At 48.8% G+C, this 26562-nt stretch overlaps 1 protein-coding gene across 1 annotated transcript; it reads left to right on the top strand.

Annotated features, from left to right (window-relative positions):
- The first annotated feature begins 17874 nt into the window (after positions 1-17874).
- Positions 17875-18755, top strand: MIF (macrophage migration inhibitory factor). Its single transcript, XM_044243800.1, has 3 exons — positions 17875-18115; positions 18288-18460; positions 18565-18755. Exons 1-3 carry the CDS (start codon positions 18008-18010, stop codon positions 18629-18631), a joined length of 348 nt encoding a protein of 115 aa, XP_044099735.1. The 5' UTR covers positions 17875-18007; the 3' UTR covers positions 18632-18755.
- The last annotated feature ends 7807 nt before the right edge of the window (positions 18756-26562 follow it).

Here is a 26562-nt window from a genome sequence, read left to right on the forward strand (position 1 = left end):
TTCTTGGTCAGTTTCTTTATCTGACCCCATGTTGGAATCCTTACTCGGTCCATCCTAAGTATTGATTTGGCTGCTCTGTAATGTGAGTCTCTCTTGAAGATGATCAGTGGGACTGGTTTTTATCTTTAATTTTTTCCTCTTCTTGCTTATGACAAACCTTTATGGAATGAGAGGGCACCCATACAGGTTCGATGGCTTCTTTGGGTAATATACATATGTATCCTTTTCCCCAGGTAAGTTACCAGGAAGCCACTGATCAGAAGTAACATTTTCCCACCGGACTGGGGGACATACATTGTCTTGTTTTTGTTTACCAAAATGACTTTCTACTGCTGCAGTGTTTTCATCATCACAGTTTAAAAAATTTAGGAGTAAATAAAAGTTGGCTAGTATTTGAGGGGGACCTTGTATGCCCTATTGTTTGTAAAGCTGTCATTCTAAGATTTGTTAGCCCACTCTACAATTCCTTGTCCTTGAGGATTATATGGGATGCCGGTGGAATGTTTAATATTCCATAAATTAAAGGGCTGTAGCTTACTTGAAATATAAGCGGGTGCATTATCAGTTTTTATAGCTTTGGGCATGCCCAAGACCGTGAAGGTGGAATGGAGATGCCTAGTAACATGCGCAGCAGTTGCTCCTGTTTGGACTGTAGTCCATATAAAGCAAGAATGTGTATCTACAGTGACATGAATGAAAGATTGTTTCCCAAATGAAGGATGTGAGTGACATCCATCTGCCGCATCTCATTCGCAGTTATGCCTCGTGGGTTGAGGCCCGCTGGCTGTGCAGGCAGACTGATGGTAGCACATAAAGGGGAGGAATGGACAACAGAATTTGTTTGTTCCTTAGTGATAGGGAATTTGTGTCAAAGTCCTTTTTGGTTTCTATGCATGAGAGTGAAAATCGGATGCTTCCTGAAACGCTGAGAAAATGAGAGAATCAGGTATTTCATTACCTTTAGTCAAGGGCCCAGGAAGGCCAGTGTGACTTCAGCTGTGTGTAGCATAGAAAGGGGCAGAATGCTGATGAATGAGGGACTCTTAATGATGAAATAATGAGTGGAGGGAAACATTCAATATAAAATAGAAGTTTCAATACTATTGTAAAACGTACACTGTATATAAAGAATCAGATAACAAGTTAAATGCAGAAGAAACATCTTGAAACAATGTAATAATAATCACCATTAATTCTGATTTCTGTGCTGAGACACCAGTAGTAGGTATGACTTTTGAGGTAGGACCATAATAACAAGCTCTGCCTTTTACAGAGCCATTGGAAAAGTAGGTAGGGGCATCTGTGATTGGATTTTCAGAGGTAATTTTAGGAAGCATGAAAGCAGTGCACTTTAGAAAGGAAATAGCAAGTAAAGATAGGTAATGACATGTGTTTCCAGTAAAGCCACTAAGGGCAATTTGCCAATTTAAATTATTCTGGGATGCTGTTTCAATTTGTATTTTATTTAAAGGCATAACAGTAACTTTTGGATCATATCCCTGTATTTGACAAGTTCTTTTTCTTCCCAATTGAATAATGCTACCAATATGGTCTATGTATGTAGTGAGTCTTTTAACCATATTATTTGGAAGAAAAATCCATTCTATGATTAATTCTCCCTGCACAATTAGGTCCAGTGGGTGTAAGCGGGGTATGAAAAATAAGATCACCTAAGGGTATTTTAGGTTGAACTCTATCCATCTGCATTAACTGAATCTCATTTTCAACAAATCGTAATTCCTTTAAGGCCTCTCTTGAAAGGGTCCTAGGGCTGTTTAAATTAGGATCTTCCTTTGAAGAGGCAGATAAATAGGTGCTGTAAAGCATAAGTGGGAATTCCAATTTTAGGTCTTAATTATTTGATATCATAATCTTACCCCTATGAATCTGAACTTTTTTTTTAAAGATTTTATTTATTTATTTGTCAGAGAGAGAGGGAGAGAGAGGGAGCACAGGCAGACAGAGAGGCAGGCAGAGGCAGAGGGAGAAGCAGGCTCCCTGCCGAGCAAGGAGCCCGATGTGGGACTCGATCCCAGGACTCTGGGATCATGACCTGAGCTGAAGACAGCTGCTTAACCAACTGAGCCACCCAGGCATCCCTATGAATCTGAACTTTTTGCGGTTTAATAAAGGTCCTGTCCATAAGGAACCCCAAATATGAGAAAGGTGTGGTAGTTAGTATTTTTTCTGGAGCTATAATTAGTTTGTACTTTTCAAATTGCAACAGAAGCATATTTAATCCCTCCTGTAATTGTATATTATCTGAGGCTGCACATAATGTATCATCCATATAATGGGTAAGATAAATTTGTGGAAATTGATCTCTAACTGGCTGGATAACTTTTGCCACATGCTCTTGACAGATAGTAGAGTGCTATTTAACATTCCTTATGGTAAAACTTTCCATTGATATCGTTTGGCTGGTTCTTTTAAATTTACACTGGAAATAGTGAAAGCAAAACGGGGACAATCCCTTAACAAGTGGTATAGTATATGGGGCGCCTGGGTGGCTCAGTGGGTTAAAGCCTCTGCCTTCAGCTCGGGTCATGATCCCAGGGTCCTGGGATCGAGCTCCACATCGGGCTCTCTGCTCAGCAGGGAGCCTGCTTCTCCCTCTCTCTGTCTGCCTGCCTCTCTGCCTACTTGTGATCTCTGTCTGTCAGATAAATAAATAAAATCTTAAAAAAAAAAACAAGTGGTATAGTATAAAAGCAATCCGTAAATCTATGATAATTACTGTCCATTCGTGTAACTAAATTAGGTAAAGGCATTCCGGGTTTCAGACACCCCATAGGTTGGATAATAGAATTTATCACACATAGGTCTGTTGTAAGTCTCCACTTTCCCGATTTTTTTCGTAGTAACAAGGACAGGCAAATTCCAAGGTCTGTGAGATTCTTCCGATATGCCCTTTTTTTAGCTGCTCCTCAACTAGGACTTGTAAAGCAAGTAGTTTTTGTGTTAAGGTCCAAAAAAATTAGTGGGAATTTTAGTGTGAAGCTCGGCAGGCATTAAGAGACAATCTCTGGAGGGGCGCCTGGGTGGCTCAGTGGGTTAAACCTCTGCCTTTGGCTCAGGTCATCATCTCAGAGTCCTGGGATGGAGTCCTGCATCGGGCTCTCTGCTCAGCGGGGAGCCTGCTTCCTCCTCTCCCTCTGCCTGCCTCTCTGCCTGCTTGTGATCTCTCTCTGTCAGATAAATAAATAAAATCTTTAAAAAAAAAAGAGAGAGAGAGACAACCTCTGGGAATAGGGATATCTAATCCCACACTACCAGGCATAGCGTGTAATAAATTTAAAATGGTACATCTGTCGGAAAGCTGAGTGCTATGGGAGAATTGGCCCCCTTGTTTTTCGGGGCTGAGGGCTTGCTGAGAAAGGAGTTTCCCTGATGGGGGATCCATCCTTGTGGAATTTGGAATGACACTGCTTTGCCCCATGTTTTCATTTTTTACATTTAGGACAGAGACCTGGTGGCTTATGTCTTGCATTTTGTGGAGGGCATTTTCCTTTTCACCTACATTGAGCCTTAGTATGCCCTATCTGCCCACAGTTGAAACATTTTCCTTTAAATTTTTCTGTGGTCAGAGCAGCCATTGCTTGAGCTAGCAAATTGGCTTTATAGGTCTCTATCCCCACTCCTTGGCATAGCTTAATAGAGTCCTTTAATGTTCCCTTGCCTTTAAAGGGTGCTATCAATTTTTTACAATCAGCACTGGCGTTTTCATATGCCAACAGCTGAAGAACAGTATCAGCAGCCTCGAGGTTATTTACCTGTCTTTTAATAGCTTCTTGTAATCTCACAATAAAATCACTATAGGGTCCTTCAGGACCCTGTACCACCTTCTGAAAAGAAAAGCAAGTCTCTCCCTGGGATTCTATTCTCTCCCAGGCTCTCAAACAACGCTGGAGCTGCTCAATAGCTCGATCACTCACTTGTACTTCATCTTGCACCCGGGCCCATGACCTAACGCCCATGAGCTGCTCCAGGGAAATAGGAACATTATTAGCTGTGTTATGGGCAGCTGCTGTTTCTGCATAATCTTGCCACCATGTTTTATTTTTTATTTATTTTTTTAAAAGATTTTTATTTATTTATTTGACAGAGAGATCACAAGTAGGCTGAGAGGAAGTCAGAGAGAGAGAGAGAGGGGAAGGGAAGCAGGCTCCCTGCCAAGCAGAGAGCCAGATGCGGGGCTCGATCACAGGACCCTGGGACATGACCTGAGCCAAAGGCAGAGGCTTAACCCACTGAGCCACCCAGGCACCCCGCCACCATGTTTTAAACTGCAAAAACTCACTTGATGATAAGACTTTTTTTGCTAGTAATAACCAACCAACTGGAGTAAGTTGATTGCCATCTGCGATGCCTTGAAGGATCCCCACTGTATATGGGGAATTAACTCCATAGTTCTGTACCACCTGCTTTAATTCCTTCAATAATCTGAAGGGAAATGGCTCAGGCCTGGCCTCAGAGATATTGTTAGGGTTGTTGGGACGATACCCTGGAGCGACATGTTCCCTAACAGGAACCAGGACATCAAAGTGTAAAGGCATCTAGGTCTCCTGCTGGTTTTGCTTTCATGAGGCCTTTTTGAATTGCTGGCAACATGAATTTTTTATTCTTATCATTAAGTGGTGCTTTCTCATAGGACTGCAGTGCCAATTGTGATGGTGCCACTTGCTGGGCACAATGACAATTGTTCCCTCCTTTTATTCTATTATTGGAGAAGGAGGAAGAGGAAATTCCTCCTTTACATATTCCTTCACAGAGACTTTTTAGTTTTTTCTCTGGGATGGCATGTTTAGGTTCCTCATTTTTAGTTTTCTCCTGAACACTCCTTATCGCTCCTTATCGCTCTTCGAATCAGGGGTTTGTAAAGGTTCCAGAACAGAGCGAATAAGGGTCCAAGTAGACCATATAGTAATTGGAATCGGTTTTCCTTTAGCATGCAAAATTTTTTTTTTTTTTATTTTTTATTTATTTGAGAGAGAGAGACAGTGAGAGAGAGAATGAGCGAGGAGAAGGTCAGAGAGCGAAGCAGACTCCCCATGGAGCTGGGAACCTGATGTGGGACTCGATCCCGGGACTCCAGGATCACGCCCTGAGCCGGAGGCAGTCGTCCAACCAACTGCGCCACCCAGGCGTCCCGTAGCATGCAAAAATTTAACTCATGACCATGTTGGTGGGTCTAAAGTCCCTAATGTAGGGAACCAGGAGCAAAGTTCTTTAATTACCTTTCAAATCTCCAGAAGTTTACCCTCGCTGATTTTTGCTCCTCCTGCCTTTAGGAGCCTTCTCTGCAAACATACACAAGAGTGATAATCGGTGCTCTCTAGGTTACCCACACCTTGAGGTAAGTACCCACAATTCACCAGCGAGGAAAAGGCACGGCTGTACAGAAGTCACATTGGGGCTTCTTCTGTTTTGTTTTTTGTCCCTATTGGGATGCCACGTTTCACTTTCCGATCTGTGCGTGGGAGAAGAATGAGGCACAAACAAGTCAGCTGTGAGAGGGAGGGATCAGGGGCCGACAGCTGGGAGGACTGTCACCTCGAACAACTCCTCAGTCCTGTATTAGCAGATACAGGATGGCAACAAAGGAGAAGAACAGAAGGTTATACAACAGCCATAGGTCTAGTAGGTAAACGAGGAGGAATGTGAGTCCTACATTGGTCACAGGACTTAGAGGTAAACAAGGAAAACAAGGAGAGTGAGGTGTGTGGGGTCCAGCCGCGGGAGTTTGCAGTTGAGGCAGCACGTTTAAAGGGATTACCTTAACCGGAGGCCTTCTCCGAGGCAGGGGAGACAGCGAAAAGGGAAGCTCTCGAGTGAGCGAGCCGGGCAGCCTGGGTGTCCCCAGCTGCTCGGCTTCAAGGACGTGTATCATCCCCTCCACCCGAGGCCAGTTGCTAGTAGGATTTTCTCAAGGTCATCTTGAAGTGTGCCTGCGTGACCAGTACAACTCCTCATTAGTTCAAGTTGTATTTCGAGCAATGTATTATTCTGAGGGACGGTTACACAGATATTGTTAGGTCTCCCAATAATGGGTCCGTGATTAACGGAGCGAGACTGATACAAAACGAAGGTCGAACAAAGCTTTATTTCACGCCAAGCATCAAGAATCAAACCGACCGGCCAGGGCCGCTCCTCTTACAGAGAGGGCGACTTCTCTCTGCTTCACACACTAGCTTTTAAGGGCAGAGGCCGTGCAGTTGGGCCTGGCCATGCACAGGTGGCCAATGAAATTGTAACACACAGAGAAAGCTGCACAGTCATGTTAGGTCATACATAAGTGACCAATTGAACTACAATTTACCCTAGTAGATATTTGAATTAGCCTATCACCTTGGTCAGAATTGGTGCCCAAAATGCTCCCAAAGGGCGGGGCCCAAACTCCTTGGTAACTAGGGAGACAGTATGCGCCCCCCAATGATCGGTTGTCTCCACCTGGCCTGACCCACCCTTGTATCTGGGCTTTGTTACCTGGGACTGGTTACCAGGACTTGTTTTTAAGTAAGTCCCCTGGGGGAAGGGGAGCAGGGACAGTTTAAGGGTTAAACAACAAGGTTATTTTTTAACCTGGATGGAAGTGATCTGACTAAAGTAGGCCCTTACAATAAGTCTTCGGCAAATATTTTCTCCCAGTCTGTCATTGTTCTTTTGTTTTTGTTTTCGTTTTGTTTTATTTTCATTCTCTTGACAGTGTCTTTCACAGAGCAGAAGTTTTAGTTTATTTTTTTTTAAAGATTTTATTTATTTATTTGACAGAGAGAGATTACAAGTAGGCAGAGAGGCAGGCAGAGAGAGAGGAGGAAGCAGGCTCCCTGCTGAGCAGAGAGCCCGATGCGGAACTCGATCCCAGGACCCTGGGATCATGACCTGAGCCGAAGGCAGCAGCTTAACCCACTGAGCCATCCAGGCACCCCAGAAGTTTTAGTTTTAAGGCCGTCCACCTTCTTTCTTCCGTGGATCATCCCTTTGGTGTGGTTATCTAAAAAGGCATCACCCAACCCATGGTCTGCCGCCTAGATATTCTCCTAGTGTTCACCATTTTTTATTGGGTTGTCTTCTTATTTTTGAGGTGAGGACATTCTTCATACATTTTATTTTATTTTTTTTTAAAAGATTTTATTTATTTATTTGACAGAGAGAGATCACAAGTAGGCAGAGAGGCAGGCAGAGAGAGAGAGGAGGAAGCAGGCTCCCTGCTGAGCAGAGAGCCCGATGTGGGACTCGATCCCAGGATCCTGAGATCATGACCTGAGCCAAAGGCAGCAGCTTAACCCACTGAGCCACCCAGGCGCCCTCTTCATACATTTTAGATGTCAGTACTTTCTCAGGTATTTGTGATGCCAATATTTTCTTGAAGTCTCTAACGTGCCTGTTTTATGTTCTTAGTAGTGTCTTTTTTTTTTTTTAAGATTTTATTTATTTATTTGACAGAGAGAGAGATCACAGGTAGGGAGAGAGGCAGGCAGGGAGAGAGGAGGGGAAGCAGGCTCCCTGCTTAGCAGAGAGCCCGATGCGGGCTCCATCCCAGAACCCTGAGATCACGACCTGAGCTGAAGGCAGAGGCTTAACCCACTGAGCCACCCAGGCACCCTTAGTAATGTCTTTTTTTTTTTTTTTTTTTTTTTTTTAGTAATGTCTTTTTAAGAGCAGAAATTTTTATTTGATAAGTCCAATTTATCAATTTTATCTTGTATGTTGAATGCTTCTTGTGTCCTAAGACATCTCTGTCTCTCTCAACATTGCAAAGAATTTCTTCTAAATATTTGATCATTTTGGGGTTCCTGGGTGGCTCAGTGGGTTAAAGCCTCTTTCTTTGGCTCAAGTCATGATCTCAGGGTCCTGGGATCGAGCCCCACATCGGGCTCTCTGCTCAACAGGGAGCCTGCTTCCTCCTCTCTCTCTCTCTGCCTGCCTCTCTGCCTACTTGTGATCTCTGTCAAATAAATAAATAAATAAATATCTTTTAAATAAATAAATAAATAAATAAATAAATATTTGATCATTTTAACTTTTTTTTTTAAGATTTTATTTATTTATTTGATAGACAGAGATTACAAGTAGGCAGAGAGACAGGCAGAGAGAGAGAGGGGAAAGCAGGCTCCCCGTTGAGCGGAGAGCCCGATGCGGGGCTCGATCCCAGGACCCCGAGACCGTGACCTGAGCTGAAGGCAGAGGCTTAACCCACTGAGCCACCCAGGTGTCCCTAATCATTTGAACTTTTACATGTATGTTGATGATTGATTTTGAGTTGATTTTTGTATATGGCTTGAGGTAATTTTGTGATGGTGATCTCAGCCACCTGCCCAGCCCTGGAGATCCTGATGGGACAGGTCAGATTTGGGTGACCAACACCCGCTGCATGGAGGGCTTAGGGACACCAGTAAGTCTTTCTCTTAAATGACTTTTCAAGTCCTGTGGCTTGAAATCTCCTGGTTTGGGTTAAGGCTGTCCCATCTAAGTATGAATTGCCTGGTGAGGCTTCACGGGACAGGGAGCAGAGAGAAGGCTGCATAGAATGGGAGGGGGGGCGGATTACCATGGAGGAATTGTGGGAGGGTGCCCATCTCAGAGCCTTGTTTCCTCCAGTCAGGGAGAGGCTGGGCCTAGGCCCCTGAGGAAACATGGATGACACTGAGAGAGAAGAGAAACTCTTTGCCCCACTGGCTCCCTTTTGGGTTCCTTGCTGGAATGACATCCTGACTTTGAGCTGATTAGGAAGACGCACAGGACAATGCAGGCTCTTCGCAGGCATGGAAACAAGGAACAATCTGGGCAGGGCTGTAGCAAGGATGCCTCTGGCCTGAAATCTCTGTGTCCCCAGGGAGCTCCTAGGTGACCCACAGGCCTGGGCCTTTCTCCCTGAGAGCCCACACTACCACCTCCCTGACTGCAGAGGCCTGCCTGGTGTGTGAATCCCTGCCTGGGGCCCCCAGACCACTCCTGATGGAAGGATCCCACCATCCGGTCCCTTCAGATCCTTGTCTGTCAATCCCCACAGCCCCCAGAAATGGTCTCCTTCATGGCCAAAGGCCCCCCAGCTCTGACTCATGTGCCCAGAACCCAGATACAGTGTGGCTTCTCCCCTCCTGCAGAGTACCAGGCGGGCTCCCTCTCCCGGCCCACACCCTTCCCTTCCTTGCTTGCTAGTTACCTGGATTCTGTGCATCAGCTTGCCAGGGAGAGGCTGGGCAGAGAACCTGGCTACCGGGTCTCATGCACTGCTTGTAAGGGTCAGGAAGGCACGGCTTCCAAAGGGCTGCAGCTGTCAGGGGGCCTGGGTGGCTCAGTGGGTTCTGCTTTCAGCTCAGGTCATGATCCCAGGGACCTCGGATTGGGTTCCCTGCTGGGTGGGAAGCCTGCTTCTCCCTCTCCCACTTCTCCTGCTTGTGTTCCCGCTCTTGTTGTGTCTCTATCAAATAAAATCTTAAAAGAAGAAGGGGAACAAGAAGGAAGAGGAGAAGGAGAAGGAGGAGAAGAAAGTTAGTCTCACAGCCACAGCATCAACAGCACTGTCTGGAGCCAACATCTGTGGAGACTTTTCTGCCCTATTGAGACTGTTCTCAGTGCTTCGCAAGAACTGGCTTCTCTATCCCCAGCAAAGGCCCCAAGAAATAAGTCCTTTTTTGGTAAAGACTGTGTATGTATGTATGTATGTATTTGAGAGCAAAAGAGAGCACAGCAGGGAGAGGGAGCATTGAGGGAGAAATGAGGGAGAAGAAGTGAGGGAGAGGGAGAAGCAAACTCCCTGCTGAGCAGGGAGCCCAATGTGGGGGATCTATCCCAGGACCCTGGGACCTAAGCTGAAGGCAGACACTTAACTCACTGAACTGCCCAGGTGCCCTAGAAATATCTTCAGAGGCTGGTTGGGAGGGAGCCCACAGTGTGGCCCTTCCCCACAGAGCCTGCAGGAGGTCAGTCGCAGGCCACGGGTTCTGTGGCTCCATTCTGTAGGCAGCAGGAAATGGAAGATGAGGGAGAACCAGACACCCAAAGAAGGACAAGGTCCCACAATCAAGGCTCTGGCATTGGAGCAAAGCTCTAGGGACACACACCCCACACACAGCTTTCTTTGGAGGCCGACCATGAAAATGTGTCTGAGGTGTAGGGTGATGAGGCCTAGAGAGGGGTGGGTTTCCAGCTGGAGGTGCCTGGAAGGCATCCCCGGGGAAGGCTGCTGCTGAATGGAGATAGGAAAGTCCAGGACCAAGTGGAGGGAAGGCCATCCTGGGGGGGGGCCTTGGTATGCCCCAATTTTATAATTTTATTATTACTATTTTTTAAGTAGGCTCCAAGCCCAACGTGGGGCTTAAATTCATGACCCCAAGATTAAGAGTTACATGCTCTAACACTGAACCAGTCGGGTGCCACTTGATTTTTAGTTTTAATGATATTAAATCCTCATTTTGGGGCACCTGGGTGGCTCAGTGGGTTAAAGCCTCTGCCTTTGGCTCAGGTCATGATCCCAGGGTCCTGGGATCGAGCCCCGCGTGGGACTCTCTGCTCCGCGGGGAGCCTGCTTCCTCCCTCTCTCTCTGCCTGCCTCCCTGCCTACTTGTGACCTCTGTCTATCAAATAAATAAAATCTTAAAAAAAAAAAACCTCTATGTTTTATCCTTACTTATCCTGAGTGTTATGCCCCAATAATGGGTCCGTGATTAAAGGAGTGAGGCTGATATAAAGCGAAGGTCAAGCAAAGCTTTATTTCGTGCCAAGCATCAACCGAACGTTTGGGTACACACCTCTTGCAAGAGAGGGCGACCCTTCTCTGTTTCACATACTAGCTTTTAAGGGCGAAGGCCATGCGGTCGAGCCTGGCCATGCACAGGTGGTCAAAGAGATTGTAACACACACAGGAAACTCCACAGTGATGCTAGGTGACCAATTGAATTACAATTTATCCTAGTAGACATTTGACCCAGCCTATCACCTTGTTTGGGATTGGCACCCAAAAGGCTCCCAAAGGGCGGGGCCCATACTCCTTGGTAACCAGGGAGACAGTATGCATCCCTCCCACTGATCAGATGTCTCCACCTGGCCTGACCCACCCTTGTATCTGGGCTTTGTTACCTGGAGCTGGACTTGTTTTTAAGTGAATCCCCTGGGGGAAGGGGAGCAGGGACAGTTTAACTTTAATGAAAGCCTCTTGCTAAATAGGTCCTTACAAGGGGTAGGGGTCCTCAAGCTAGGATTGCCCTTTGACTTAGCAAAGTGTTAAGGTGAAGGCAGTTGAGTCCCTTGAGGAATGTCACTCTTCCTTTTTGAAGGGCTTGTCAGTGGGCAAGGAAATTTAATAATTTTTCTTCTGCCTCTTTTTCCCACATCACCCTCATTGGGAGGTTTCTTCCCTCTCACTTCTGTGCCCAGCAGCCCTTACCTACTGAATGGTTCTAGGTAGTTTTCCTTTTTTTTTTTTAATAAAAATTTTTTTTAAGATTTTTATTTATTGGGGCACCTGGGTGGCACAGTGGGTTAAGCTTCTACCTTTGGCTTGGGTCATGATCTCATGGTCCTGGGATTGAGCCTGCATCAGGCTTTCCACTCAGTGGAGAGCCTCCCCTCTCTGCCTGCCTCTCTGCCTACTTGTGATCTCTCTCACTGTCAAATAAATAAAATCTTTAAAAAAAAAAAAAAGATTTTTACTTATTCATTTGAGACACACAGAGAGAGAGAGAAAGACAGAGCACAGGCAGGGGGAGAGGCAGAGGGAAAGGAGAAGCAGACTCCCCACCGAGCTGGAAGCCCAATACGGGGCTTGATTCCAGGACCTGGAGATCATGACCTGAGCCGAAGGCAGATCTCAAGCTTCTGAGTCACCCAGGTGCCCCTCTAGGTAGTTTTCCTGTAAGCTTCTTCGCTGCAAGCATTTTGCCTCATAATGAATTGGCTATGAGACAGTTTTGCCATAAAAGATTAAAAGAAGAGTAACTGGTTTCAATAACATGATTCTTTGGTTTCATCAACTGGTGGACAGTTTGGTTCCAATTCTCCATTGACACAATATTCTCATTTGTATATTACATAAATCTTAGCTTCATAATGGTCTACACAGTGCAACGGAGTATTGAACCAACATTTGCCAAAGAACTATGGAATGGCTATCAATGGACATGTGACAATATGCCAAAACCAAGTAACAGTGTAGAAGCTTTCACAATGTAAAACAAAACTGACCCAAACTAAAGGAAGATTAAAAAAATAAACTAAAATAGGGGTGCCTGGGTGGCTCAGTTGGTTAAGCAGCTGCCTTCGGCTCAGGTCATGATCGAGGGTTCTGGGATCGAGCTACATATTGGGCTCCCTGCTCAGCAGAGAGCCTGCTTCTCCCTCTCCCTCAGCTGCTGCCTGCTGCTCTGCCTACTAGTGCTCTCTCTCTCTCTGTCAAATAAATAAAATCTTTTCAAATAATAACAGTAAAATAAAATAAAAATAGAACTACCCTATGATCCAGTGACCAAACTACTGGGTTTTTACCCCAAAATACAAATATACTAATTCAAAGGGATGCATGCACCCATATGTTTATAGCAGCATTACCTACAATAGCCAAACTGTGGAAGCAGCCCAAGTGTCCAATGACCAACAAATGGATAAAGATGATGTGGGGTGTGTGTGTGATGGAATATTACTTGGCCATGAAAAAGAATGAAATCATTAAAAAAAAGAAAGATAATGAAATCTTGCCATTTGCAAGGCGGTAGCTGGAACCAGAGGGTATTTCCAGAGAGAAAGAAGTCAGTCAGACGAATACCATATGATTTCACTCATATGTGGAATTTAAGAAACAAAACAAATGAACAAATGCAGAAAAAAGAGAGAGAGAGAGAAACCAATAGACAGACTGCTAACTATAGAGAACAAACTCCTGGTAACCAGAAGGGGAGGTGGGTGGGGGGATGGGTTCACCAGGTGGAGGGGATTAAGGAGCACACTTGTGATGAGCATTGGGTGTTATATGGAAGTAGCTGAATCCCTCTATCGTATACCTGAAGCTAATAAACACTTTATGTTAACTACACTGGAATTAAAATGAAAATAAAAATTTAGAAAGAAGCTTTCACAATGTAATTCAATGCTCAGTTACAATCATGTATCCTAAGGGTGCCAGGGTCAGTTGAGTGTCTGACTCTTGGTTTTGGCTCAGGTTGTGATCTCAGGTAGTGAGATCGAGCCCTGCCTTGGGCTCCATGCCCAGTGCAGAGTCTGCTTGAGATTCTCTCTTTCTCCTTCTTGTCTAACCTCCTGACCCACTGTCTCTCTCTTCTGTCTCTCTCTCTCAAATAAATAAATCTGAAAAAAAAAATGCATCCTAGTGTTTGGAAACAGATATCTCTCTTAATGAAGAAAACTGAGCAAAATAATAATAATAATAATAATAATAAAAGTGATACAAGATGAAAAAAAGACCCCCAAAATGCGTAATACTATTTTGCAAACAAATGCATGGGTACAATCTACAAAACAAAATCAGTTATTTGCACAGAAGCTCCACCTGTTTTAAATATTCTCAAATGGGACGCCTGGGTGGCTCAGTTGGTTAAGCAGCTGCCTTCGGCTCAGGTCATGATCCCAGCGTCCTGGGATAGAGTCCCACATCGGGCTCCTTGCTCGGCAGGGAGCCTGCTTCTCCCTCTGCCTCTGCCTGCCTCTCTGCCTGCCTCTCTGTCTGCCTGTGCTCGCTCTCTCTCCCATCTCTCTCTGACAAATAAATAAATAAAATCTTAAAAATAAATAAATAAATATTCTCAAATATTTGTATTTCTCAGCAAAGTCTCAGTAATTTTGTTTTCCAGTTTCATTCGGTCCTTTTTACTGAATGCCCCTCTTTTCTTTCTTTTCTTTTTTTAAAGATTTTATTTAACGGGGTGCCTGGGTGGCTCAGTGGGTTAAAGCCTCTGCCTTCGGCTCAGGTCATGATCCCGGTGTCCTTGGATGGAGCCCCGCATCAGGCTCTCTGCTCAGTGGGGAGCCTGCTTCCTCCTCTCTCTCTGCATGCCTCTCTGCCTACTTGTGATCTCTGTCTATCAAATAAATAAATAAAATCTTAAAAAAAAAAGATTTTATTTAACAGAGAGAGACACAGTGAGAGAGGGAACACAAGCAGGGGAAGTGGGAGAGGAAGAAACAGGCTTCCCACTGAACAGGGAGCTGGATGCCGGGCTTGAACCCAGGACCCTGGGATCATGACCTGAGCTGAAGGCAGAGGCTTAACAACTGAACCACCAGGTGCCCTTCTTGTATTTTTCTTGATTTTTATCTTTTATGGCAAAACTGCCTTATGGCAAATCAGTTAGGTGGTTAACACTTTATGTTTGCCACGAAAGTGCTTGCACCGAGGAGGAGTCTTGCACTGAGAATGCCTGCTGTGCCACTGGACATGGCCACTCAGGTCGTCCTTGGCAGCAGCAGGCAGGATCTGCAGTGGGGCTGTGAATGACACGAACCCAATAAGAGGACTTTGAGCAGAGAGGGGCTTCTATTTCTATTGTAACTGAAAGGCAGCCGAAAGGCCTAGGCAGAGAGCTGTCAGAGCCCCACACTCCACTGGGCTCCCACTCCTTGCTTCTATGCCTGGGGTTTTTCCAGCTTAGGGTCGCCTGACATCGGCTGCACTTCTAGGGGTCATGTCCAAGTTCCAGGGTGGAGGCAGGAGGAAGGAGGCAGGGCTATGCTTCTGTCAGCAAAGCAGCTGCTTCCCCATAAACCCCACATATTGCATGAGCTTCGCGTGGCTATATTTTGTTCCAGGGGCAGCGAATGTTCTAACCAGACAGAACTGGGAGTCCGTCAGTGAGAACGAATATGGAGAGGATCCCAGGCAGGTCAGCAGTCATGCCTGCTAACACCTCCCAGAGCATGCATCCTGCTGTTCAACACACCATTATCAAGCCCCAGAACAAATGACCGCAAATTTAGCAGCTTAAAACAACAGAGATTTACTATCTCACAGTTTCTTTGAGTCAGAAGTCCAGTAGTATGGGTCTTCTGCTTACAGTCTTGTATGGCTGAAGTCAACTAGCGAAGAGACCACTTCCAAGTTCATTCAAGTTGTTAGCAGAGTTCAGTTCCTTGTGGTTGTATGACTGAGGCTCCCGGCCCCCTTATCCTCAGAGCCAGTAAAGGCACATTGAGTCCTTCTCTTGCTTTGAGTCAGACTTACCCTTCTGTCGCATCTCACCGAGTCTAGCTGGAGAAAATTCTCTGCTTTTAAGGGCTCATGTGATTACATTGGGCCCACCCAGATAATCCATGATCATCCCTCTGTCTTAAGGTCTATAACTCTAATTACATCTGTGCAGTGCCTTTTGCCACGTAACATAACATATTCACAGATTCCAGGGGGTTAGAGCGTGGACATCTCTGGAGGCCCTCTGCCTACCACTGAGGTAATGTCTTCAGAGGCAGGCATACAGCAACAGTCAAAAAGAGACCATCCCCTCTCTCATGGAGCTTACCATCTAGCAAGGAAACACTGCCTCATAAGTAGAAATGTGGTGATGGCCTCAAATGATGGGAGAGGTGCTGGGCACGTTATAGGACTACGTTACAGCGTGAAGCTCTGGGGGTTTCCCAAGGGACTTAGGTAGATGAGGGAAAGTGAATGCAAATTGCATTTCAGGACACATGTGAGAGCCAAGAGCCAGGAGCACGGTACTGAAGGGCAGCGCACAGACTCAGGGAACAAGGAAGGATGCTGCTAGTTGTGGGGGGGCGGGGGGAGCCGCTTCCCCAGGGCATCATAACAAGACTACCTCTAGTATCAGTGGGGACCCTCACCAGTATTTAGGCCACTCAGTCCTCACAACATTCTTCTGGAAGGTGGGCACTACTATCATCCTCAAATTACAGGTAGGGAAACTGAGTTTCAGACAGGTTAGTGCTAAGTGTCCAAGCTAGTAAGGGATGGGATAGGGAATGAGATCACCTCCCCAGATGCCCTTCTAGAAAGATGGGACTGACTGCTCCTGGGAAGGGTCAGAGTAAATGGTAAGAGCTCAGAGGCTGTCCTGATCATGGAAGACAGCCCTCAGCTACAGAAACATCCTGAAAATTGCAGTGGCTCACCTACAGGGGCATCGCCCGTGTTTGCTGGTGCAGATCCCTCTCAGCACACTGCGACCATCTCAGAGAACCTGGTGCTGGCTCTTGAGTCTTCTGCCTGGAGTCGCTCATGTCACTTCTGTTCACATCTCACTGGGCCAGACATGTCATATGGCCAGATTTGCTGCCGGGGGCAGGGAGATAGGCTCCTCCCTGAGAAGAGCAGTGGCCCATGGTTTTACCACAGTCTACGCTAGGATAAAGGTGAAGCCAGCTAACTTAAACTAAGATGAGGGTGGGGAGGTGGAGGGGGGCAGAGAAGGGAGGATAAGGGCGACAGCGGAGGGAAGCATGCTTCACTGGCAGGCCAACAGGTGAGGGAGGAAAAGTGATGCACTTGGATTTGGACACAGGGAACAGGAAGTGCCCAACTTGCTACTGAACTGAGGGGCGCCCAGCTGGAGACACGGCGTGGAATGCATCAGTCCATCAGGGGTTAAGGGAGCCTGGGGTGCAAGGTGCAAGAGGAGGGAAGTAGCCTGGGGCCCAGCGGGAGGAGCAAACTCTTGCAGGCTATTTGCACAACCAGGCCATGGGACCTACTTGATAGGATGCTGGCTGGTCCCAAAGGCACGAGTGCCCTTGCTGTATCACATGGCCATTGTCAAGGCAGGGAGATAGGCTCCTCCCCACCTTAGCCTGCCAGATGCCAAGGAGAGCTCTGAGGACTTGGCCAAACGCAACATGCCCCTTCCAGCACCTGTGAGAAGTCTGCTCCCCAGCATAGCACCCTTATCTGCAGGGCTCCCCAGAGGGGGAGTGGGTGGCCACTTAGCCACAAGCCCTTCCACCCAGTGATGGCAAGACCTGCAGGCATGGCCAGGGCCTCAATCCAGCCACCGCTCTGTCCTCTTCCTGCCAGGTCATAGCTATCTTCACTCACCCATTCGTACATTCAGCCAGTATCTAGTCTGTGTCTTTTGTATGCTTGGCACCCACTAGATGCGCCCTGAGCTTACCATTAGCGGAAGAGACAGAAATCTCTTATGACTCCTAGCAAGGGCATCCCCACAGGACCTAACTAGGGTGGGGCTACCCTGAGGAGCTTAGGTTGGCAGAAGTGCAGAGAAGTTGCTCAGGGGAGCAGAGACTTGGGGTGGGCTCTGAGACAGCGCTGCTGACCACCTAAGCCTCCCCTCTTATCCCCCACCCTGCCCTTGGTGTCTCCTGGCAGCCTCACTCACCTTAAAGAACAAGCATGTAGGGAAGGCACCTGGATGGTGACTCTGACTCTGACTCTGATTCTACTATGGCTGCCCTGCCCCACTTCTGCCTGCAGCAAGGACTACCTCTCCCGGACACACACACACACCCCACCCCACCCCACCCCCAACCCAGGACCATAGCAATGGCGGACTTGTGGCCCAGGAGACTCGGGGCGCACAAAGCTCCCGTGCGTGTGGTGGAATGGGCTGGGGCTTCATCTATGTCACCAGCTGTGAACTGCTGGGGTGGGCCAGGGGCCATGTGCTCTGTAAACCACCGTAGCCCCAACTCCTGGCACACACATCCGTGACTAAATGAAAGGACTAACAAAGAAACGAAAGACAGACTTCTGGCCACCACGGGGAGAACGGCTTCCACAAGGTGCGTGGGCCCGGGACGCCAGAGCCCGAGGTCGCGCCAATGTCCGCCCGTGATGACGTCACCAGTCGGAAGAGGGCTGCGGCGGCGCAGGCCTGCGGTGATGTCACCAGTCGGGAGAGAAACGCAGCAGCACGGAGGCGGGGCTTCCGCCGGCGCTAGCGTCACAGGAGGCGGGGCCGCGACCGCCCTAAGGGCGCGGGGTTGGGGGGAGCATCGTGCGGCGGTCACGTAGCTCAGGTTTCCGGGCTGCAGCGGGAGGCGCGTCGGTTAGTTCCAGTGCAGCGGTCCCCGCCGTTTTTCCGCCAGCATGCCGATGTTCGTAGTCAACACCAACGTCCCCCGCGCCTCCGTGCCGGACGGACTCCTTTCCGAGCTCACTCAGCAGCTGGCGCAGGCAACCGGCAAGCCGGCCCAGGTTTGCGGGGAGGGAACAGGGACAGGGGGTGCTCGCTGGACGAGGTGGTCCCGGGCCGGGGGATGGGGAGGTGTGGGCGGGGGAAGCGATTCCGGGTTGAGGCGAGGCTCCGGACGCGGATGGGGTGGGGGGGGGTAGGGTTGCCGCCTGATCGCGCCTTGTCTCCCCACAGTACATCGCGGTGCACGTGGTCCCAGACCAGCTTATGGCCTTCGGCGGCTCCAGTGAGCCGTGCGCGCTCTGCAGTTTGCACAGCATCGGCAAGATCGGAGGCCCGCAGAACCGCTCCTACAGCAAGCTGCTGTGCGGCCTGCTGGCCGACCGCCTGCGAGTCAGCCCGGATAGGTGCGTGGGGCGGCTGGGGGCACGACGGTGGGGGGGAGCGGGAGGCGCGCGCTTGGGGCGGGGTGGGGATGCAGCCCGTTGAGCCTGGCATCCACGCCCCGCAGGATCTACATCAACTACTACGACATGAACGCGGCCAACGTGGGCTGGAACGGCTCCACCTTCGCCTGAGCGCCACGCCTGTCCAACCCCCCCGCACCAGGCCCTGCCACCTGCAATGTTGTGTCCACTTCGCCCCCCACTCCCACAGCGACCCCCACTTCCAAGTCCGGACAAATAAACGGTTTGGAGGCTGCATCTGCCTCTCGGGCTTCCTTGGTTTTTGGACAAGTGAGTGCAGGGCTGGGACGGTTGCCCCCCTGGGAATCTACTCTTAGGGTCTTTTCTCCTAGCTCTAACCCCCTTTGCCCCATCAGCGGCTCCAGCCTTGATTGGCATCCTGCCTCGGGCCACAGACTCAGGAATCAGAACCAAATCGGAGCTGCTCGTCTTGCCGCTCTGCCCTCCCAGGGCAGGTTCCTGACTCCGCCCTTGGCGGGAACCCAGACTTAAATCAGTTCGTGCCCACAGGGCCAGGGCCATCACCAGGGCTCTGACTGCCAGAAGAGTGGGAGGGAGAGGTGGGGATCAACAGCTGATTGGCCTGAGGGCCCCCGAATCTGTGCTGGGTTCTGCTGTCCTCTGGCACACAGTTCCCAGAGACAACACCCGGTCTGTAGTTGTGGTGCCTTTCACGTTTTATGGAACCATGGCTCTGGAAAGCCTTCAGGTGTTAGTCAACCCTGCTAGATATTGAAGGTCTTGGCCCTGGGGGACACTGTCCACAACAAAATCAGTATCGAGGCCCAAAGTGACTGGATTCTTAACTGGTTCAAAGCCCCTTCAGCCAAGGCCAGGGGCTCCCTTGTGGGGGTGAGGATAGGACAGTAGGCAACTCTGCCCCCACGCTTGGGGCTTCAGCTGCCATGCTGCTTCCCAGAGCCAGTGCCTTCGGGCTAGAATACCTTGGTAGTCCACAGTGTGTGATGCCTCGTGTGCTGTGGCAGCAACTCCTTCCAAGTGAGACGCAGCCACTAGCACTAGGAGTTAACGTACCCGGAGTTGGCCCTAGGACCAGCTCAGCCCTTCTGTACTGCCTGGCCTGTGGGAACAGTCAAGTTCATTTCCCCTGCTTGTACAGGGAGAGGGCTCCTCTGACCACATGAGCCCCATCCCTGGGGGCTCGAGAGACGTGGGGGCCTCACTTCTGGACGCCTGCTGACTAAGCCTTTGGGACCCCTTGCTCTTTCTTGCTCAGCCTCTATGTAAACCAGCTTAATCTTCAATGGAAGAGATGGTTTTTTTAAAAACGGAATTTAAATGAATTTACTTTTGAAAGCTGAGGGGCTTTGAGGGAAAGGGTTGCTGCCAGGCCAAGCCTTTGGAAGCTGTCACTGCCCTTCTGACACTGGCAGTGAGGAACAGGCCTGCCTTTGAGCCACAGGCAGTGACAAGGGCTGCCTTGTGTGTGTGTACAGAAGCCTGGGGCCTGTAGTTGCCGTGGGCTCCTTCCTTGAGATGGCTCCCAGTGGTCTAGTCTAGCCCCCGCAGCACCCACTATCCCTGGATGAGTCACCCCTGTGGCATCACCATGAACATCATTGTGCCCATCCCAGGCTTCAAGCAGAGAATGAGTCATTTTCTCCTCTGATTATGGCAAAATAATCAGACCTCAGAACAACCCAGGCCCCAGAGCTATGGACCCCGGTCAGCTGGCACTTTACACATGAATCCACTCCCACGCCTGCCCTCTTCCTCTCCCATCACGGAAGTTTTGGGAGTTTGCCTATCCTCACTTAACTAGCTTACTAGTCAAGATGCCTAAGGACTGCTCTGCTTCGCAGTCTAGGTCCTGCAGCCCCACGTCAACTTCAGCCCCAGACAGCAAGGATTTACTCCGAGAAGAACAGTAGTAGTGTTATTTGGGGTCACGTTTTAAAAGAGGAAGGAAAGCGGTGCCTGGGTGGCTCAGTGGGTTAAACCTCTGCCTTCGGCTCAGGTCATGATCCCAGGGTCCTGGGATCGAGCCCCACATCGGGCTCTCTGCTCAGCAGGGAGCCTGCTTCCCCCTCTCTCTCTGCCTGCCTCTCTGCCTGCTTGTGATCTCTGTCCAATAAATAAATAAAATCTTTAAAAAAAAATAAAAATAAAGGAGGAAGGAAAGTCACGGATTCAAGGGAATCGGGAAGGGTGTTTGCCCATCTTTGGAGGTGGGGAGGGCAATCTTCTCTTCCACAAAGATGTCTGAGGGTCTTGTTCCCGCTGCCTCAGTGAAAGGGCTGGTGAGCCCCACATCTATGTCCATGCAGGGTTTGGGGCATGGGGCAGGGGTGGGGCACGGGGATGGCAGCATGGCTCCAGCTAAAGTCAGAACCTGGCTTGTGAGCTGGGGCCTCCTTCATGGATCCAAGCACCTGCTGCTCCCACCCCAGCCCTGGCCTTTGTCACAACCCCTCAAGCTCCCTTGTGTTCCCAGTTCCCGACACAGAATCTCCATCCTTTGCTTCTGGCTCTGTGCGAACCTGCCATTTGTGTCTCCCTCTTAAATCCTGAACTATACCTGGTCAGGAGTGTGCAGGGTCATGGGTCTCTGCAAGTATGGGGCCCAACTCCCCCCTTTAACAGATGAGGACACTGACCCCAGCTTTCCTGGGTATGTCAGTGCTGGCCTGGCCACCTCACAGGACTCACCCACACATTACCCCCTAGTACCCACAGTTGGGTTCACCTTATGGTATCTCATGAGCAGTGGGGGTCTCCTGGAGCAGAAGGGGCATAGGAGACAGGCTGGCCCCCTGCTGTATTTGGGAAGGCTGAAGCCAACATCCAGGAGAGCTGAGGACAGCCTGCTAGCCGCCGCCCCCTCCACCCCACCAAGAAACGGGAGTGTCAGGCTCTCAAGTCAGCTGGGATGTCAAGGAAGTGGCTCCTTGGAATCCATGGAAAAGGTGGGGCATCTGTGAGTCAGGAACCCCACTGTTGCTTCTGCGCACCATGCTCCCAAGTCCCCTGGAACCAGTAATTGCCCTTATGCCAATGAAGGCTACTGCTGCATCCCATTTAAGCCATATCCCGTTCCCCAACCCAGTCATGCCCTGGTCAGCCCAGTTTATTACAAAGTGTGGGCTCCAGTCCCATTGAGCAGTCTGTCCCTTCCTTAAAGCCCAGTGGCTGCCCCAGGGCATCCTTGAAAAAAGTTGCAGAAACTCATTTCCAAATAATACCTCAAAGTGAGGTACAGAAGAGCTTGGGGGCTGGAAGGGGAGCACAGTCGGCCTCCTGCTCTCTCTCATCGCTCCAGTGATACCATGTTATCTGCCAGTGAAAACCTGACTGGAGAAAAGGCTGGCCCTGACAGCCTCCTACCTCACCTTGCGGGGGGCTGTTCCTTCTGCATGGAATGCCTGCCTCCCATCTGCCCACTCGGAGCCCCACACCATGCCTTTCTGGAAGGAAGCCCTCCCTGAGGCCAGTGCAGGTCGACATCAAGGCCCCTCTGCTTCAGCCTATGCCTTGTGAGCTGGGGTTTCCCTTCCTGTATCCCCCAGCAGCCTATGTGCATTGGGAGGCACCTGCTCCCAGCTCTGACTTTTTGGGCCCATGTCGCAGGTCTGGAGAGCCTGGCAACGCAGGCTTTCTCCCCAGCCTTCCACCCTGTCATCCCCACTCTCCACCCCCCAAATGCTTTCATTGCAGAAACCCCACTGCTCCCTCCCCCAGCCTCAGCTGAGACCCTGCCTCAGGCCCACCTCCCCTCCACCCTCCACCACTTCTGGGAGCCTGATCCCCGGGAGGTGGTTAGACTTGAGGGCGTGCCTGACCTCCTTGACTCTGGGGTCACTTTCCCCCTCTGTGAAATGAAGGGATTCACCAGATGTCCTTCCTACATATTCCCTCAACCTTGGAGCATGACTGGAGCAGCTCACAGCCGGTGACCGTGGACATAATGCAGATGGCCAAGGGAGGGGAAGGGGCAAGCAGGTGCCCTTCGCCTGTACTTGGGTCTTAATACAATTGTGAAGCCCCTTCCTTGGGTGGGCTTAGAAAAGACCAGGGGTGATATGGGCAGGTATCTTCAAGGTAGGCCCCCATCCAGAGCCTGGAAATGAAGGAGGGGGAAGGCTGAAAAGGGAAAGCACATGGCCTTGGCAGGAATGCAGCTGAAAAGTTCACTATGGACCCCAGCCCATACCGAGGGGCCCACCAACCACAGAAGCTGGTGGGTCAGATCATGGGGGACCCCACCGCCTCTAAAGCAGTAGGTAGAAATAGTGCAGTCTTCCCGGGGTGGGAGTGGGGGGTCAGCTGACACCCCACCCCCCAGAGATTAGGAAGTTTCCAAAGTTTCTGGACTACTGTCTTCCTTGACTTCTTGCCCCTACTGGGCAACTAAGTGTTAGACCCCAAAACCATGTTTCTGTAAAGGTTTCTCTGGCCGGCCCAGCTCCCTTCCCAGCTGAGCAGTGCCAAACCAGGCCCCAACCCTCCAGGCCTCCCAAGGAGAATTCCAGAACTAGAGGGAAGGGGGAGGGGAAGGGTGCAGCACATTGCACACCCACCAGCCATTTGCCCAGATTTCCCCTCCTTGTTAAGTGAGCCCACCTCTCTTCTGTGTTTGAAATGCACATAAAAGAGACCAAAAGTTGTGAGTTTTCAGAAATTGGCTCTGTCCCCTCACTCCTGGAACCTTGGTCTCCATCTTGGAACAATGGGGTCTGGCCTCAATATTCCCATAGGTCTAACACCGAAGACATCCAGACGGGGCCCCATATCCAAAAGCTACAGGTGAGAAGTCTCAGCCCCCTCGTCTCCCTATGATTGCAACTCCCCTTCCCCCAGTGACCTGGTTTCCTATGTACCTAATTTTATTCTCATTTTCATCAGTGATAATCTTTACATTGACTCAAATTCAAAGCATTCCGAGGATCCCGAGAGAAGTTTCCCTCCCACTCCCTCCCTCCACAGGATTACCCTCTCAGATCCCCCCCCATATTTTATGCATATTGGAAGCAAATATGTACAGCATATTCTAGGCTAATTGTGCATTTTCCCTTTTTTTTTTTTTTTCCACCTGGAAGTTTATCTTTGTACCTGAAGAATCTCCAGTATTCCCTTCTTAGGACCAACCACAATTCCTTTTAACTAGTCTCTGTCCTGAACGGTTAGGCTGTTTCCAGCCTTCCATTCTTAGCTCTGACATACTGAGTTGAACATGTGTAAGTGTATCTGTAGAATAGGCACCTGGAGGTAGAATCATTTGGTCAAGGGCGATGCTGTTCTAATATGACCCGATGTCCCCCTTAAGAGGTGGGGCTTATCATCACCGTCAGCTGGGTAAGGAAGGCCCTCCCAGTTCCAGTTTTGACTTTTGGCCACCTGATGGGGAAAATGCTTTTCTCTCCCAACCAAATGGTTTTAATTCGCTTCTTACTATGAGGCTGATCATCTTTTCACAGGGTCAATGGCCATTCCCTTTTCTTTCCTAGGAACTAAGTCAAATCTTTCAGCCCGTTTTCCCACAGGATTGGGTTTTCTTGTTTGTCTTAAAACTCTTTATTTCTTAGAGATATTAGCCCATTGCCATGAGTTGCACATATTTTTTCCAGATTGTCACCTAGATTTTTGACTGTGGGTGGATGCAGGAGATACATTTCTTTATGTCATTCCTCAGTTTTTCCCACTCTGTGATTATCAAACTGTTTGCCCTGGTTTCTTTCAAGACGTCATGTAAACTTGTTTTCACACTAACATTTCTGCTTCTGGAATTTCCCGTGTCACGTCTGAGGTATGGCTCCATCTATTTTTAAATCTTTTTTTTTTTTTCCTTTTTTTTAAGTAGGCTTCATGCCCAAGGTGGGGCTTGAACTCACTACCCTCAGATGAAGAGTCACATTCTCTGCCGACTTAGCCACCCAAGTGCTCCTGATCTATTTTGATTATAGACACCACCTGTCTGTCCCCTCACCATCTGCAGAATTATTCAACTTACTCCACTGATGAAATGCCACTTCTATTCTAAATGAAATCCGCTTTGGACTTGGGTACAAAAGATCTTGATTCTGTTTCCCTGATGGGTCCCCTCTGGATTTCATTTGTAACAGACAGAGATTGTTTACAGACTGCCTGGCACCTGGGGGTAGCCTGCGAACAAGGGGGAAACTTGTCCTGACCCTCCCTGGGCCTTCCCTCCTCCAACTCCTCCCTAGTGCCCTCAGTTTCCCCCACAGCCTGCCTTCTCACTTGCCAAGTGTCCACCTTTATGGTCTTGCCATCTTGGAGGGACTCTGCCTATTGTGTCCATTAGACAGTCTGGAAGAGCACAAGGACCTCAGATGTCCAGAGGTTAATGTAGACAAAGTATTCTCACAACACACGGATGTTGTCAGCAATAAACAAAAAAGCTGCAACAAATTCCTAAGTTTTCAACTTGGCTTATGAATTAGGAACTCTGGCTGGTGCCGGATCCCTCCTCTCTTAACTCCAGCTATGGAGGCAATGCCCATCGGCAATCGTCATTTTAACTGTTATTTTATCATGAGATTCCCAAAGATGGTATGAATTTCAAGGTGTCCTAGACCTTCTCGAAGATAGGGGAAAAAGCAACGTGACGTCAGGAACTCTACACAGAAGCAAATCAGGTGGAACTCTGTCAGAACCTTCCAGGTTTTCTCCAGGATAACAACTTGACTTTAGGTAGTGAGTGTCCTCTTTTGCTCTCTTGATAATCCAGATAATATTCTTGGTTTATAAAATAAGGCCATTTCCATCTTCTTCAGAAAGAAGTGAAAAGACCTTTTGGGTTGAATTCCTTTTGACTCTCTTTTTTTTTAATTCTGGTGAATACCCAGGCTTGAACCCCAACATTGGGCTAGGAGGAAAAGGGAACCAGGAGTCAGACCCCATCCAGGGAGCACAAAGCTTTGGAGAAGAATTTAATAGAATCCACCAGCCAGAAGGTGGGGCTGATGCGACTCGGGTGACACTGCTCCTCTGCGTCCTTAAGAGGAAACAGCCATGGGCACCTGGGTGGCTCAGTGGGTTAAAGCCTCTGCCTTGGGCTCAGGTCATGGTCCTGGGGTCCTGGAGTCCTGGGGTCCTGGGATCGAGCCCCACATTGGGCTCTCTGCTCAGCAGGGAGCTTGCTTCCCACCCTCCCCACCCGACTCCCACCTGCCTCTCTGCCTATTTGTGATCTCTGTCAAATAAATAAATAAAATCTTAAAAAAAAAAAAAAAAAAAAAAGGGCAGCCAGATCAGAGGTGGAAGAAGCTTCCAAAACCTCAACCCTCTCCATTCAGACCATAACTTAGAACCCCTAGCCCTCTTGGACCACACACAAACAGAGGAACAGCACACAAACAAGGCCATAATACTTTTTGACAAGAGGTGAGTGGCTCTGAGCCTTTGAACCCCACCCATCCACAGGGCTCCTCCTGTAAGAGCAAAGTATGAATGAGAGTTGAGAGTTGTGTACTAAGAAAGGTTCTGGAAAGGAGCCATTTCCAGGAATAAATCCTTCAGGGATGGGGTGGTTCCTTAGTGAGTTGCCACCAGTCAAAATAGAACATAGCTACGAGGCAGAGAAAAGAGTTCAGTCATTACAGCCCCTCTATTGTGATTTCAAAGTGTAGAGAAGGATCACGTGGGTGCTGACTGAAGGATGCCAGTGATCGTGAGTGGATTTAAAAAAAAGTCAAAGAAGAACAAGAAGGGTGTGAATTTATACAAGTTTAACATCTGAGCCATGTGGAGTCACTATAATAATATATTTGCCAGACAAGCAAGACAAGGGATATTTAGAATACTTGCATTGAATATTGATAAGAGAAAAGGACATTTTTCAGAGTAAGATATGACTTTACAAATATCATATAAAATAGGACTTCATACAAAGAAGAGAAGATGGGTTGGGGTGGCGTAAAGAAAACACGCCAACGAATAGCTAATAAGTTGCTCTGTACCTAGGAATAAACCCGAGGTGTACAGATTTCTAGAAAACAGACACACTGGGCTGGGGCGGGGCGGTTGTCACTGAAGGACTAAATAAAATGGAGAGACCATTT

The sequence above is a fragment of the Neovison vison genome, chromosome 3 (assembly GCF_020171115.1).
Source record: "Neovison vison isolate M4711 chromosome 3, ASM_NN_V1, whole genome shotgun sequence".
Taxonomy (NCBI): domain Eukaryota; kingdom Metazoa; phylum Chordata; class Mammalia; order Carnivora; family Mustelidae; genus Neogale; species Neogale vison.

What these genes read in the sequence shown, in the direction of transcription:
- MIF (XM_044243800.1), top strand. Translation starts at nt 18,008, where the DNA reads ATGCCGATGTTCGTAGTCAACACCAACGTCCCCCGCGCCTCCGTGCCG. An exon ending in CAACCGGCAAGCCGGCCCAG is followed by an intron (nt 18,116 to 18,287) that starts GTTTGCGGGGAG and finishes GTCTCCCCACAG; the next exon opens with TACATCGCGGTGCACGTGGT. An exon ending in CTGCGAGTCAGCCCGGATAG is followed by an intron (nt 18,461 to 18,564) that starts GTGCGTGGGGCG and finishes CACGCCCCGCAG; the next exon opens with GATCTACATCAACTACTACG.